The sequence below is a fragment of the Microcaecilia unicolor genome, chromosome 3 (genome assembly GCF_901765095.1).
Source record: "Microcaecilia unicolor chromosome 3, aMicUni1.1, whole genome shotgun sequence".
In the NCBI taxonomy this organism is placed as follows: Eukaryota; Metazoa; Chordata; class Amphibia; order Gymnophiona; family Siphonopidae; genus Microcaecilia; species Microcaecilia unicolor.
Genome location: NC_044033.1, coordinates 4,485,324 through 4,499,304, shown reverse-complemented (window position 1 = coordinate 4,499,304; position 13,981 = coordinate 4,485,324). Strand labels below are relative to the sequence as shown.

At 48.0% G+C, this 13,981-nt stretch overlaps 1 protein-coding gene across 1 annotated transcript in view; it reads left to right on the top strand.

The window, feature by feature from the left end:
- TMEM63A (transmembrane protein 63A) overlaps positions 1 to 13,981 on the top strand; it is a 184,228-nt gene that overhangs the window by 93,483 nt on the left and 76,764 nt on the right. The window contains exon 11 of the mRNA XM_030195716.1: positions 8,042 to 8,165. Coding sequence (XP_030051576.1) covers positions 8,042 to 8,165 — 124 coding nt within the window. The remainder of the gene's footprint in view (positions 1 to 8,041; positions 8,166 to 13,981) is intronic.

Below are 13,981 nucleotides of genomic sequence, written 5' to 3'. Positions count from 1 at the left end.
TTTGTAGTTCTTATGCGGCTAGAGCTTGCCTCAGTTGGCTACATGCTGTCATGGATTCGATTTCGGAATCTGATATGCCGGAAATTCCTCAAATGTCGCTGATGGATATTGGGCTGGCGTACTTGGCGGATGCCTTGTATGATTTGGTCCGTGCTTCGGCCAAACTCATGGCCTTGACCGTTTCCTCTCGGTGTCTTCTGTGGCTTCGTCATTGGGCCGCATATATGACCTCTAAGCAACGGCTTATTAAATTGCCTTTCTGAGGGAAATTGCTTTTTGGGGAAGACCTAGAAAAGATTGTTAAAAATTTGGGGGATTCCAAATCTCAGCGGAAGATAGACCCAAGTTTACTTCTAGGCAGGGAACCTTGAGGTCACGTTTCAGAGGGATGCGACGGTATCGCCCGGGGTGGTCCAACGCAGCCTTTCAGCGTCCTCATTTTGGGCAGCGTTCTTTTCGCAGTGAGAAGCATCCGGCTGGACCCCCCCTCTCGTCAGGGGGTTGCTTCTCGAGCCTCCCAATGATGGAGCGCAGATCGGGAGGAGAGCAGATCGGTAGTCGGCTTTCTCTATTTCTTCCAGAGTGGGCCAGAATTCTTCTCTCCCGTCACAGACTTTTTTCTGGAGTCCCGCTGTATTTCGCGGGCCAAGAGGACAGCGGTTCTGCAGTGTTTGCAAAACCTGCTGAGGATAGGGGCTATCGTGCCTGTTCCTCTTCTCGAAAGGCGCACAGGTCAGTACTCCATCTTCTTTGTGGTTCCAAAGAAAGGGGGGGCTTTTCGGCCTATTCTCGATCTCAGAAAAATAAACCAGTTTTTGTGGGTTCGTCATTTCCGCATGGAGACGTTGAGGGCAGTTATTACTGCTGTTCTCAACCAGGCGAGTTTTTGACGGCTCTCGACGAGGGAAGCTTATCTACACATTCCCATTTGGCAGCCCCATCAGCGCTTTCTCAGATTTGCAGTGCTGGGTCAACCAGTTTTGGGCCCTTCCTTTCGGAATGGCCACTGCCCCATGCACTTTTTCCAAGGTCATGGTGGTGGTGGTGGCTTTCCTGCAGAAGGAGGGGATTCGGGTGCATCCATATCTCGACGACTGGCTGATTCGGGCCACTACAGCAGAGGAGAGTCGAGTGGTCACCGACCGAGTGATTGCGGTTTTGCAATCCTTAGGTTGGGTGGTCAATATGGACAAGAGTCATCTGGTTCCTACTCAGTTGAGAGTATCTGGGAGTGCAATTTGATATGAAGCGGGGGAAGGTGTTTCTTTCCCTGAAGGGCGAAGAATCAAATTGCTTTCACAAGTCCGAACTTTGTTCAGTCGTCGCGCTCCCCGAGTGTGGGACTATGTTCAGCTCCTCGGTTCCATGACATCGACCTTGGGAGGTCATCCCTTGGGCGAAGACTCATATTCGTCCTCTTCAGATCTTCCTTTTAAGCAAATGGTCGCTGACGTCGCTGGATTATCAACGGCGCCTTCCTTGGTCGAGCCAGGCCAGGGACAGTCTTGCGTGGTGGCTCGGTCCAGCCAGTTTGCAGAAGGGTGTTCCCCTGGCGTCTCTCAGTTGGGTGGTAGTTGTGACGGATGCCAGTCTTGCGGGCTGGGGGGCTCATTGTCTACATTGAGTAGCCCAGGGTTCGTGGACTTGGGCCGATAAATCGTCTGGAGTTGCGATCAGTCGTGAATGCGCTGCGGAGTTTTCAGGACCTTCTGCAAGGGCAGGCAGTTTGTGTATTCTCGGACAACACCACGCGGTGGCCTACATCAATCGGCAGGGGGGCACTCGCAGTCTTCCCCTGACAGTAGAAGCGTCTTCTAGTGTGGGCGGAAGCGCATGTTCAGTGTCTGTCGACAGCACACATTGTGGGTGAAGACAATGTTCAAGCGGATTTTCTCAGCCGGACTCTGTTGGATGCAGCAGAATGGACGCTGTTGGACTCGGTGTTTCGGCTGATCTGTTAGCATTGGGGAAGGCCGGTGATGGCTCTCATGGCCATGGCTTGTAATGCCAAGGTTCCCTGGTTCTTCAGCCGCAAAAGGCAGCCAGGAACCGCAGGATTGGACGCTCTTCTCAAGCCTTGGCCAGTACAGCAGCTACTGTATGTTTTTCCTCCATGGCCTCTGATAGGGAGAGTTCTTTGCCGCATAGGGTGGCATCGAGGGTGGGTCGTTTTAGTGGCCCCAGACTGGCCCCCGGCGTCTGTGGTATGTGGATCTCATTCGGGCGCTCTCAGAGCCACCGTTGCGACTTCTGGTGACTCCGGATCTTCTGCATTAAGGGCCAGTTCAGATGGAAAATCCCTCCCGCTTTGGTCTTACAGCTTGGCTATTGAGAGGCGGCAGCTGAGGAAGAAGGGATTTCAGGACCAGTCATTGCCACTCTTTTGGGGGCATGGAAGCAGTCTACTTCAGCAACGTACGCGTGAGTGTGGAAAGCTTTCTCGGCGTGGTGTGCTCTGCGTGCTGAGTCACTTTTTCGGGCAGACATTCCAGTTATTCTGGAGTTCCTTCAGGACGGTCTTCAAAAGGGATTGGCATATAATTCCCTTCGCGTTCAGGTGGCTGTGCTAGCTTGTTTTCGAGGCAAACTGGATGGTTTTTCTTTAGCAGCTCACTCTGATGTGGTCAGGTTCCTGCGCGGGACTCTTCGTCTTCGACCTCCATTGTGACAGCCGTGCCCGTCGTGGCATTTGAATGTGGTGCTGCGAGCTCTCCAGGGCCCACCCTTTCAGCCATTGAACAAGATTTCTGAGAAGGACCTTACACTTAAGACAGTGTTTGTGGTGGCCATCGCTTTGGCTAGGAGGATTTCTGAAATTCAGGCTTTATCTTGCAGAGATCCTTTTTTGCAGTTTTCTGAAGCAAAGGTGTCGATTCGGATGGTGCCGTCGTTTCTACCAAAAGTGGTTTCGGCTTTCCATGTCAATCAGGCGGTTTATTTTCCTTCTTTTCGAAGAGAGGATTATCCAGGAGAGTTTGCGTTGCTACATTTCCTGGATGTGCGGAGAGCTTTGTTTCGGTACCTTCAGATGTCTAACGAGTTTTGACTCTCAGATCATCTCTTTGTGCTCTTCTCGGGATTGAAAAGAGGTGAGGCGGCTTTTAAGGCGTCCATTGCTCGCTGGATTAAGGAGGCCATTGGGGCGGCGTATCTGCTACAAGGGCGGGCGGCTCCAGTGGCCCTGAAGGCTCATTCTACTCGGGCGCAGGCAGCTTCTTGTGCGGGGGTGTTGGCCTTATCTCTGGAAGAGATTTTTCGGGCGGCTACTTGGGCGTCCCGTCATACTTTTGCGAAGCATTACAGGCTAGACGTGTCTGCTCGGGAGGATGCAAGTTTTGGGGCGGGAGTGTTAGCGCGGGCAGCGTCTGCTTCCCACCCTACTTAAGGAATGGTTTGGTACATACTACTACTACTTAACATCCCACCAGTTCCTGGATTCAAATGCTGCAGGTGACAAGGAAGGTAAAATTGTCTTACCTGATAATTTTCTTTAACGCAGCAGATGAATCCAGGATCCCTCCCTAGTTCAGCCGACTGTTTTTTGTTTTCCGCACAGAGTGAATGTTTTTTTCCTTCAGGGTTCTCTTTTACAGAGTTCAGACAGATATGGGAACACTACTACTACTACTATTTAGCATTTATATAGCGCTACAAAGTGTACGCAGCGCTGCACAAACATAGAAGAAAGACAGTCCCTGCTCAAAGAGCTTACAATCTAGTAGACAAAAAATAAAGCAAACCAATTAATGTGTAGAGGAAAGAGGAGAGGAGGGTAGGTGGAGGCGAGTGGATACAAGTGGTTACGAGTCAAAAGCAATGTTAAAGAGGTGGGCTTTCAATCTAGATTTAAAGATGGTCAAGGATGGGGCAAGACGTAGGGGCTCAGGAAGTCTATTCCAGGCATAGGGTGCAGCAAGACAGAAGGAGCGAAGTCTGGAGTTGGCAGTAGCGGAGAAGGGAACAGATAAGAAGGATTTATCCATGGAGCGGAGTGCACGGGAAGGGGTGTAGGGAAGGACGAGTGTGGAGAGATACTGGGGAGCAGCAGAGTGAGTACATTTATAGGTTAGTAGAAGAAGTTTGAACAGGATGCGAAAACGGGTAGGGAGCCAGTGAAGCGACTTGAGGAGAGGGGGTAGTATGAGCAAAGCGACCCTGTCGGAAGACGAGACGGGCAGCAGAGTTTTGAACCAACTGGAGAGGGGAGAGGTGACTAAGTGGGAGGCCAGCAAGAAGCAGATTGCAGTAGTCCAAACGAGAGGTGACGAGGGTGTGGATGAGGGTTTTGGTAGAGTGCTCGGAAAGAAAGGGGCGGATTTTACGGATGTTGTAAAGAAAGAAACGACAGGTCTTGGCAATCTGCTGGATATGAGCAGAGAAGGAGAGAGAAGAGTCAAAGATAACCCCAAGGTTTCGAGCTGAGGAGACAGGGAGAATGAGAGAGCCATCAACAGAAATAGAAAATGGGGGGGAGTGGGGAGGTGGGTTTGGGGGGGAAAATGAGAAGCTCGGTTTTGGTCATATTTAATTTCAGATGGCGTTGAGACATCCAGACAGCAATGTCAGACAAGCACGCTGAAACTTTGGTTTGGATGCAAGGTGAGATATCAGGGGTAGAAAGGTAGATTTGGGAGTCATCAGCATAGAGATGGTAGGAAAAGCCATGGAATGAGATTAATGAGCCAAGGGAAGAAGTGTAGATAGAAAAGAGGAGGGGACCAAGAACAGAACCCTGAGTTATGCCGACAGGCAGAGGGATAGAAGTAGAAGAGGATCCACCAGAGTGAACACTAAAGGTGCGGAGGGAGAGGTAGGAAGAGAACCAGGAAAGGACAGAGCCCTGGAATCCAAGTGAGGACAGGGTATCGAGAAGTATGCTGTGATCGACAGTGTCAAAAGCAGCGGAAAGATCAAGAAGAATGAGGATGGAATACTGACCTCTGGATTTAGCCAGTAATAGATCATTGGAGTCTTTAGTAAGCGCAGTTTCGGTTGAGTGGAGAGGGTGAAAACCAGATTGTAGTGGGTCAAGAATAGCATGTGAGGAGAGAAAATCAAGGCAGCGGTGAACAGCACGCTCAAGTAATTTGGAGAGAAAGGGAAGGATGGAGATGGGTCGGTAATTAGAGGGACAAGTAGGGTCGAGTGAAGGCTTCTTAAGGAGAGGTGTGACCACAGCATGTTTAAAGGCAGCAGGGACAGTTGCAGTGGAAAGTGAGAGGTTGAGAATGTGACAGATAAAAGGAATAAGAGCAGGAGAGATGGCATTAAGAAGATGGGTGGGAATGGGATCAGAGGAACAGGTGGTACATTTTGAGGAAGAAAGGAGAAGTGTAGTTTCCTCAATAGTAACTTCAGGAAAGGAGGAAAAGGAATTGAGGGGAAGGAGAGAGAGGGGAACGGACTAGTGGAGGGAGAGGTGGTGAGGTAGAGAATGCAAGGTTTATCTTTTGAACCTTGTCGTGAAAGAATTCAGCAAGGGTCTGAGGAGATAATGAAGGGGGAGTTGGGGGAGGGGTAGGATTCCAATTTGTGGAGCAAGTTGCAGTTATTTCAAGGTTATTTGGTTCTCTGTTTTTAATAGTGAGGATGGTTTCTTATTGTTATCGGTTTCATATTTTTGGCCTGGTTACTGCTTACGAATGACATACTGAGGAAGGGGCTGGCTGTCTGGCATCACTGCTTAGTTTTGTTTATCTCTATCTCCACCTGCTGGTAGGTGGACTTAACCCACCAGTTCCTGGATTCATCTGCGTTAAAGGAAAGAAAATTATCAGGTAAGACATAATTTTACCATTCTCAGTTTTCTTTTTCATTCCTTTCCTAATATTCTATTTGCTTTCTTTGCCGCCACTGCACACTGAGCAGAAGGGTTCAACGTATCATCAGCTAGAGCATCCAGTTTACTCCCTTAGGTATTGTGCTAGACAAAATAGAATGCTTGAGAATGAATGATAAGGAAACATGGATGCTTGTCAGGGAAGTGGGGAGTAGGGGGTGCATTTTGCATCATATTTAACTGCCGATATGTGGTTGGCATGATGACAATTTGCCAGGCAGTGTATAAAATTGAATGACTGTAACCTGCCCAAAATGAGTAGACTAGAAGGACCGTGTGGGTCTGTATCTGCCGTCTTTTATTGTGTAGTACTGGATACAAGTACACTTGCAAATTAGCATTGGCGTAATAAATTCCATATGCTAATGATGTTGGAGCTGAGAGGTGCAAATAGAACACCTATGCTTAAAAGTAGCAATTCTTGCTAATATGGGAAGCTATAGGAGCTTGGTACTGACTGCTTCGTACATGTAGCACAAAAGTCAGAATCTTAACTTGTAAACTTCTTGACAGCATAGGGATATAGGCATAGATAGGGATAGGGCTGGGAAGGTGTAGATTTGAGAGGTACAAGAAGCCAGGCCTCTTGAATCAGCTTCATCTATCAAACATATAAATGGCAAGTGACCGTACTCACTCGCAAATGCGCAGTAGAGACTTCCCTCTCTGTCCCGCCCCCGTGTCAATACGTGAAGACGGGGCGGGACAGAGAGGGAAACTGCGTGAAGCCGCCGACGTCGCTACCGCTCCCCCCCGAGGTCGCCGCCCCCCTCCACCCGGCCCAAGCACTCTCTTTGGTATTGAACTTACATCGGCGAAACACAGCACGCAGAACAGCTGAGCTCCCGACGGCCTTCCTTCCCTGCCTGTGTCCCGCCCTCGCTGACGTTACGTCACACGAGGGCGGGACACAGGCAGAGAAGGAAGGCCGACGGGAGCTCAGCTGATCTGCATGCTGCCTGCGTTTTGCCGATGTAAGTTCAATACCGAAGAGAGGGCCCAGGCCGGGTGCAGGGGTGGTGGCGGCGACTCCGGGGGGGAGCCAGTAGCGGCGACCTCGGGGGGGCAGCAGCGAGAGGAGGGGGCCTTGCCAAAACCCCATACTAGCCCGTTTTAACGGGCTCAACGGCTAGTATTAATTATAAAAGGTAGATTTGGGGGAATGTTGTTTTCGTAACTGTTGTAAAATGAAAGCTGAATATTATTCCTGTTGCAGTTCATGTTCATATTTGGCTTTCTCTTCTGTTGCTCATGATAATGCTATGGGTGGTGGAGCAGTTGGGGGGAAGAGGGGGGTGGTTGGGAGGCAAGGATAGGGGAGGGCAGACTTATACAGTCTGTACCAGAGCCGGTGATGGGAGGCGGGACTGGTGGTTGGGAGGCGGGTAATACTGCTGGGCAGACTTATATGGTCTGTGCCCTGAAAAGGACAGGTACAAATTCAAGGTAATGTATACACATATGAGTTTGTCTTGGGCAGACTGGATGGACCATGCAGGTCTTTTTCTGCCGTCATCTACTATGTTACTATGTTACTATGACTTATTATCAAAAAATCTGTTCAATAAAAATGATTTAAATAAAAGAAAACTGTAAAACAAATATAACTAGTGGCATCCAATATGTACCGGTGAAATTGTTTTTCAAATCCTTTAAGCCACTCCTATGCGGTCTTGCTAAACTTCAAGATCAGCAGCATTCAGAATGTCACACTGGATCTAGTTGGTCTTTTTCGATCATAATGTGAAACAATGATGCTGATGGTGTGAACCATCTACATCCACATGAACCAACTGCTGAAACATTTCTAAGCAAGGGGGCTCTTAGGGCCATTATAATAGAGCTGCATAAAGAACTCCAGTTATAACCTCTGAAAGGAATGTATAAAATCGGTAACTGTTGGAATGGACTAAGGGCATTGTGGATTCAATGTTTTACAACAAAAGAAAAGCACAAACAAGAGCCCTTTAATAGATGGACCTGTCTTGATTTGTTCCATTCTTGAAGGCCCATTTGTGCTTTTCTTTTGATGTTCCTGTTTCTGTACTTTTGGACCCTCTCTTCTGCTACCTGGATTCAATTTTTTTAAACACACACACGTCAAACTACTTCATGAGAGATGGTGGTTAATATTGGAGGAAAAAAACAGGGATCATATGGTAGGAAATAGTGTAATACAGTTTTCTCTTTTATGGTTTCTAGGAAGAACGCGGAGAAGAATCTGGCCTACTTCAAAAGCGTAGAGCGCAGATTAAGACATCGAGTTAAGATAAACACAAAACCATTTGGGCAGTTCTGCTGCTGTGAAGTCCATGGTTGTGAGAAGGTAAATGGTAGCCTTATTTTTGAGGGTGAAGGATAATTCTGGAACTGTGAAGAGGTGATGGGGGGCAGTTAGGTGCAGGGTGTTGCAATAAATGTGGGTTGGCACCTAGCTTGCTTCTCCGTTGACTCTTTGGTTATCTGTAGATCTGTTTTATTATTTCTCATCCGATTATGCAAAACAAACTAATTCCATATCCAACTTCAAATTCAGTGCTCCTATACAAGAGTACTATACCTACTAACTTACATTATACCTGTTATCTCAGCCAACAGGTTCATAGTTCACACGACCTTTTCCCATCTTTCTATTTGTCCTCATTACTGTACCATCTCCATTCATAGATCACATATCTCCCCCCCCCCATTCCTACCTAAACCCAAAACCCTATTCACCAACCAGGCTTGTAAGCCCCTCAACGCACTCCATTGACCCTGCCCCCTTTAACTTCCCTCTAGTTCCCCCAATTTGATTTTGTCTTCCCATAACTCTTCACAATGTAACCCATAATCGTACTGTAACAAATTGTATTTCCATCATTCACAATGTATTGTAAGCCACACTGAGCCAGCAAATAGGTGGGAAAATGTGGGATACAAATGCAATAAATAAATAAATAAATAAATAAATAAATAAATAAATAAATTCTTTTCCCCAGACTTGCCTATAAATCAGCCATTGTGAGTGTTGTCTGGTTTTGTATCTTTATAATCCAAATATGGCCATTTCCCACATGCTGCTCTACAATAACTGTATTGAGGGTGCTTTATCATTTTATCCTGGATCTTAAAAATAATTTTCGAGCAATATATATATAAACCGTCTTTTGTCCTCATGCAAGCCATGAGGTCCAAAGATTTTCAAATCACTCTACGTGAATACAGGTTATGATCATTGTATCTGTCTTCCAGTAATTATTTCTTATCGTATCCAGTAATTATCCTTGAAGCATGGATCATTCTAAAAAAGTGTATCAATATACCTGTTTGTATTTTTCATTTGTTACAGACAGTGTCCTCCCACCAACCCATCTTCCTATCCCACTCTTTGGTAATATAAGTCCTATGTAGAATTCTGCATTGGATTTCCTGCATTCCCTGCAAACTTGTATATATTGCCGAACAAATCCCCCCTTTCTGAAGCTGTAGTTTCCTGTGCCGTGTCTTGCATCCACACTGTTGCCAAACCAAGTAAATATCCTGCTTGTACCAGTGTGTTAAGGTATTAAATCTAGCAGGTAGTGTAGTAAAGTCCTTGTCTAGTCTCCTTACCTTTGCACCTCTAAGTTACTCCACTGGGAACAAAGCCATGAAATGTCTAATCTGCAGGGTAGTACCTGTGTATTTTGTAGCATTTGTATCCCACATTTTCCCACCTATTTGCAGGCTCAATGTGGCTTACGTTTTCTGTAATGGTGATCACCAATTCCAGAAGAGAAATACATATTTAAGGTGAAGGGGACAGAGAGGATTAAGTATACAGTAAAGAAAGTACATTTTCATAATCGGAGATAAAAGGTGTTGGATTAAGTCTTAACTTGAACAATCAGGAAAATTAAACTGCCCCACTGTCCTGTATCTTTTATCCTGCCACTTCTTAAAATGTGACTTACCTACCCCTTCTGAGAAGGCAGGATTGCCACAAAACTGAGACTCCCAAAATCCTCTCCATCACCGCCATGCCAGTTGGAATTGTCCTAACATCTCCCTCTCCCCTAACCTCCCCCCACCCCCCAGTTTCTTCAAATGGCATGTTTAAAGAACCACAGGACCCAAAGAACTCCTCCAACTCCCTGAGCGTGAAAATACTAATGCCCTGGTATATAGATCTTGAAATCGCCTCATGAGTGCAGGCCTATTATATAGCTGAAGATCCAGTAGCACTCGCCCTTCCCACATTCCTTTTACCACAATCGATTTTTGAAAGCTTATTTGAGTGAACTTTTCTCTCCACAGAGAACATTTCCTCCCTCTGTTTTACCCACAGGCAAACCGTTTGTAATATGTATAGTAATTTGGTGAAGAGCACCATTATAATCAACACATTCTGTCTGTTATAGCTCATTTCAGGTTCTAATATGGAATATTTTTGACAGTAAGTTTAGCTCATCTCTGTATTGCACGAATATTATTATTATTATTTATTACATTTGTACCCCGCGCTTTCCCACACAATGCAGGCTCAATGCGGCTTACATAGTAATTTGAAATACAAAGTTAAGAATAGAATTTTCAATAAAACAGTAGTAAAACAACGTAAAGTCAGGCTTAGTAGTGTATGATAAGTTGAGCTAGATAATATATGACTAGGATAAAAGAGGGTAGACAGGATAGTAACATAGTAGATGACGGCAGAAAAAGACCTGCACGGTCCAGCCAGTCTGCCCAACAAGATAAATTCATATGTGCTACTTTTTTATTTGTACTGTCCTCTTCAGGGCACAGACCGTATAAGTCTGCCCAGCACTATCCCTGCCTCCCAACCACCGGCCCCGCCTCCCACCACTGGCTCTGCCACCCAATCTCGGCTAAGCTTCTGAGGATCCATTCCCTCGGATAGGATAGTGTAATTTGGGAGAAAAGGGGTAAGGAGAGAAAATTAAGGAGAGATGGAAAGAGAAGGATGGGAGGTTGGTATCTAAGTCAGAACAGAATTGGTAGTGGAGGTTGGTAAGATTATGTTGGGTCATTAGGGTAGGCTTGCTTAAAGAGATGAGCTTTCAGCATTTTTCTAAAGGGTAAGTAGTCGTTCATTAATTGGATTGGTCTGGGTAGAGCGTTCCAAAGCTGGCTACCCAAAAAGGAGAAACTGGATGCGTAGTAGGTCTTGTATTTAATTCCTCTACAATTGGGAAGGTGTAGGTTAAGATAAGTTCGTGAAGAAATAGATCTGTTTCTAGCAAGGAGGTCGATCAAATCATTCATGTAGCCAGGGGATTCACCGTGGATGATCTTGTGGGTCATTGTGTTGATCTTAAAATTTCTTCTTTCTTTGATGGGGAGCCAGTGAAGCTTTGCTCAAAGAAGTGATGCACTTTCGAATTTTGATTTGCCAAAAATCTGGCAGCCGTGTTTTGGGCAGTTTGGAGTCTCTTCAGTATTTGGGTTTTGCATCCTAAAAAGACACTGTTGCAGTAGTCGGCGTGGGTAATAACAGTAGACTGTATCAGGTTCCGGAACGTGTTGAGTGGGAGATAAGGCTTCTCTCGTTTCAATATCCACATCATATTAAACATTTTCTTCGTGGTGATCTTAGCGTGGTTATCAAAAGATAAATGGCTGTCTATCGTTACTCCCAGTGTCTTTAAGTTGTCAGATATGGGGAGTTTGACATCAGGGGTGTTGAGAGTAGTCGGGAGATAAGGGGAATATTGGGAAGAGAGAACCAGGCACTGCGTAGGCTTTATCCAGATCTCATAGCAAGGTAAAAATAAATTTCCATATCATCATGCTGATCAATCCATAGACTGGTGGGTTGTGTCCATCTACCAGCAGGTGGAGATAGAGAGCAAACTTTTGCCTCCCTATATGTGGTCATGTGCTGCCGGAAACTCCTCAGTATGTTCTCTATCTCAGCAGGTGGTGGTCACACACAGCAGCAGCTCTGGCTAGGCCTCCAAGCCTAATTTTTAGGTTTTGTTGAGTGCCTGGGGTTGAGGGCTCTTTTGAGCAAGTGCAAACCTGGTGGTGCCAGGTCCCTCCTTTTCTCCCCCCTCCCGCTGGCTCCGTTAAAAAAAAAAAAAAATTTTGAACGTCCTTAAAGGCGTTTATTTCGACGTTTATTTAAACGTTCATTGCAGCTACTCACTGGGACACCAGGTCGTTACAGCTCGGAGCGGAAAGCAGGTAATTTTTACCTTTTTATAGCGGGCAGGGGGTTCCCCGATTTATCTCCACGTGGCATATGGCGTTGGAGGGCGAGGGCGTAAAGAGTCGCTCCCCGGATCGCTTGGGCGCTTCTAGAGGGGATGCGGGGGTCTTAAAGTCTGATTCGCCCTTGTTGGGTGACAGTTTTGTGACCGATGAGTGTCCCGGTCCTTCCTCCGGTGTGGCGGTTTTTCCCGCCATAAACGCCCATCCCCCGCTCCTCGCCTCCGCCATCTTGGCCGGCCACGCGGCTCGGACGGCTTCTTCTTGGGCCGCCCTTGAGGTAGGAGACATTAATGCCATGAACGCCCTTAATTTGGGCGACGGCACAAAGGCGGCTAAAATTAAGCGCCGTTTTTCCCGCGCGGCTCCTTCGCGGAGTGTCGCGCCGGACGCCATCTTGGATGCGCAGCATGTCTCTCCCCCGCTCTGGCGAGCGCCGGTTGAGGGTGCGTCTAGGGCTGTTGCCCAGGCTGCGGAAGTGTACAGTCTGGGGGGTTTCTCCCCCGAGTTTATTTTGCTGCTGCATCAGGCCTTCCTTATGCAGAACGCTGCCCCTGCTCCCTCGTCAGGTAAAGAGGTTGAGGCCCCCGGAGGTAAACGCCCTCGGGTTGATTCCCAGGCCTTGGAGGACTTTGTCTCCTCCGATGTAGATGAGGGCAGCGTATCTGAGTTCTCCCAACGGTCCTTTGCGGATTCCTTGGAGGAGACGGATCCCCGCTCGGATGGAGCGGATGACCCCTCTGCAGCGCGACTCTTTGGCTCAGAGGATTTGCCCAACCTGTTTGTGCAGGCCATGGGCATTTTGAAGATTTCCTCTCCGGAGGACGTCTCTCCCTCAGCCCCTGTTGGCTCTGCCATTATGCTGGGGACGAAACGCCCGCCTAGAACCTTCCACGTGCATGATGCCATGCACACCTTAATTTCGGCTCAATGGGATGTCCCGGAAGCGAGCCTTAAAGTGGCTAGGGCTATGTCCCGCCTCTATCCTTTGCCTGTAAGTGAACGTGAGGCCTTTCTGTGGCCTACCGTGGATTCTTTAATCACTGCGGTGACTAAGAAAACGGCGTTGCCGGTGGAAGGTGGCACGGCCCTAAAGGACGCCCAAGACAGAAGATTGGAGGCGGCCTTAAGGTCGTCCTTTGAGGCGGCTGCTTTAAGTTTGCAGGCCTCAGTTTGCGACTCCTATGTGGCCAGGGCGTGCCTGACTATGGTGCAGCGGGCTTCCCCCTCGGATCATTCCTTGAGGGCTGATTGGCCGGCCCTGGAATTGGGCTTAGCCTATTTGGCAGACTTGCTGTATGACGTCTTGAGAGCCTCAGCTAAAGGCATGGCTCAGACAATCTCTGCGCAGCGGTGGCTTTGGCTGAAGCATTGGTCTGCTGACCACACCTCTAAATCCCGCCTGGCTAGATTGCCTTTTAAAGGCAAGCTGCTCTTTGGGGTCGAGCTGGACAAAATCGTGACCGATCTCGGCACGTATAAGGGCAAGAAGTTACCAGAGGTCAGGGCTCGGGCTAGTACTCGCCCTGGTACCTCCAGAGGACGGTTTCAGGAAGCCCGTCGGTACCGCCCGGGCAGGTCGGGCTCCTCTTCCCCCTCTTCCTTCAAGAGGAACTTCTCCCCCAAGCAGCATTCCTTTCGCAGAGACCGCCGTCCCGGAGGTGCTCCCTCCGGTTCTCCCCCAGGGTCTCGTACCCAATGACGGGGCCTTGGTCCACGCCCCAGTGCAGATTGGAGGACGGCTGTCCTCGTTTATGGGCGAGTGGACCACAATAACTTCAGACGCTTGGGTGCTGGAAGTCATCAGAGACGGCTACAAGCTAGAGTTCTGCCGACCCTTAAAAGACGGGTTTGTACTCTCTCCCTGCAAGTCTCCGGTCAAAGCTGTGGCAGTGCAGCAGACCTTGGACAATCTGATCCGCCTGGGGGCGGTCGTTCCGGTGCCAGAAA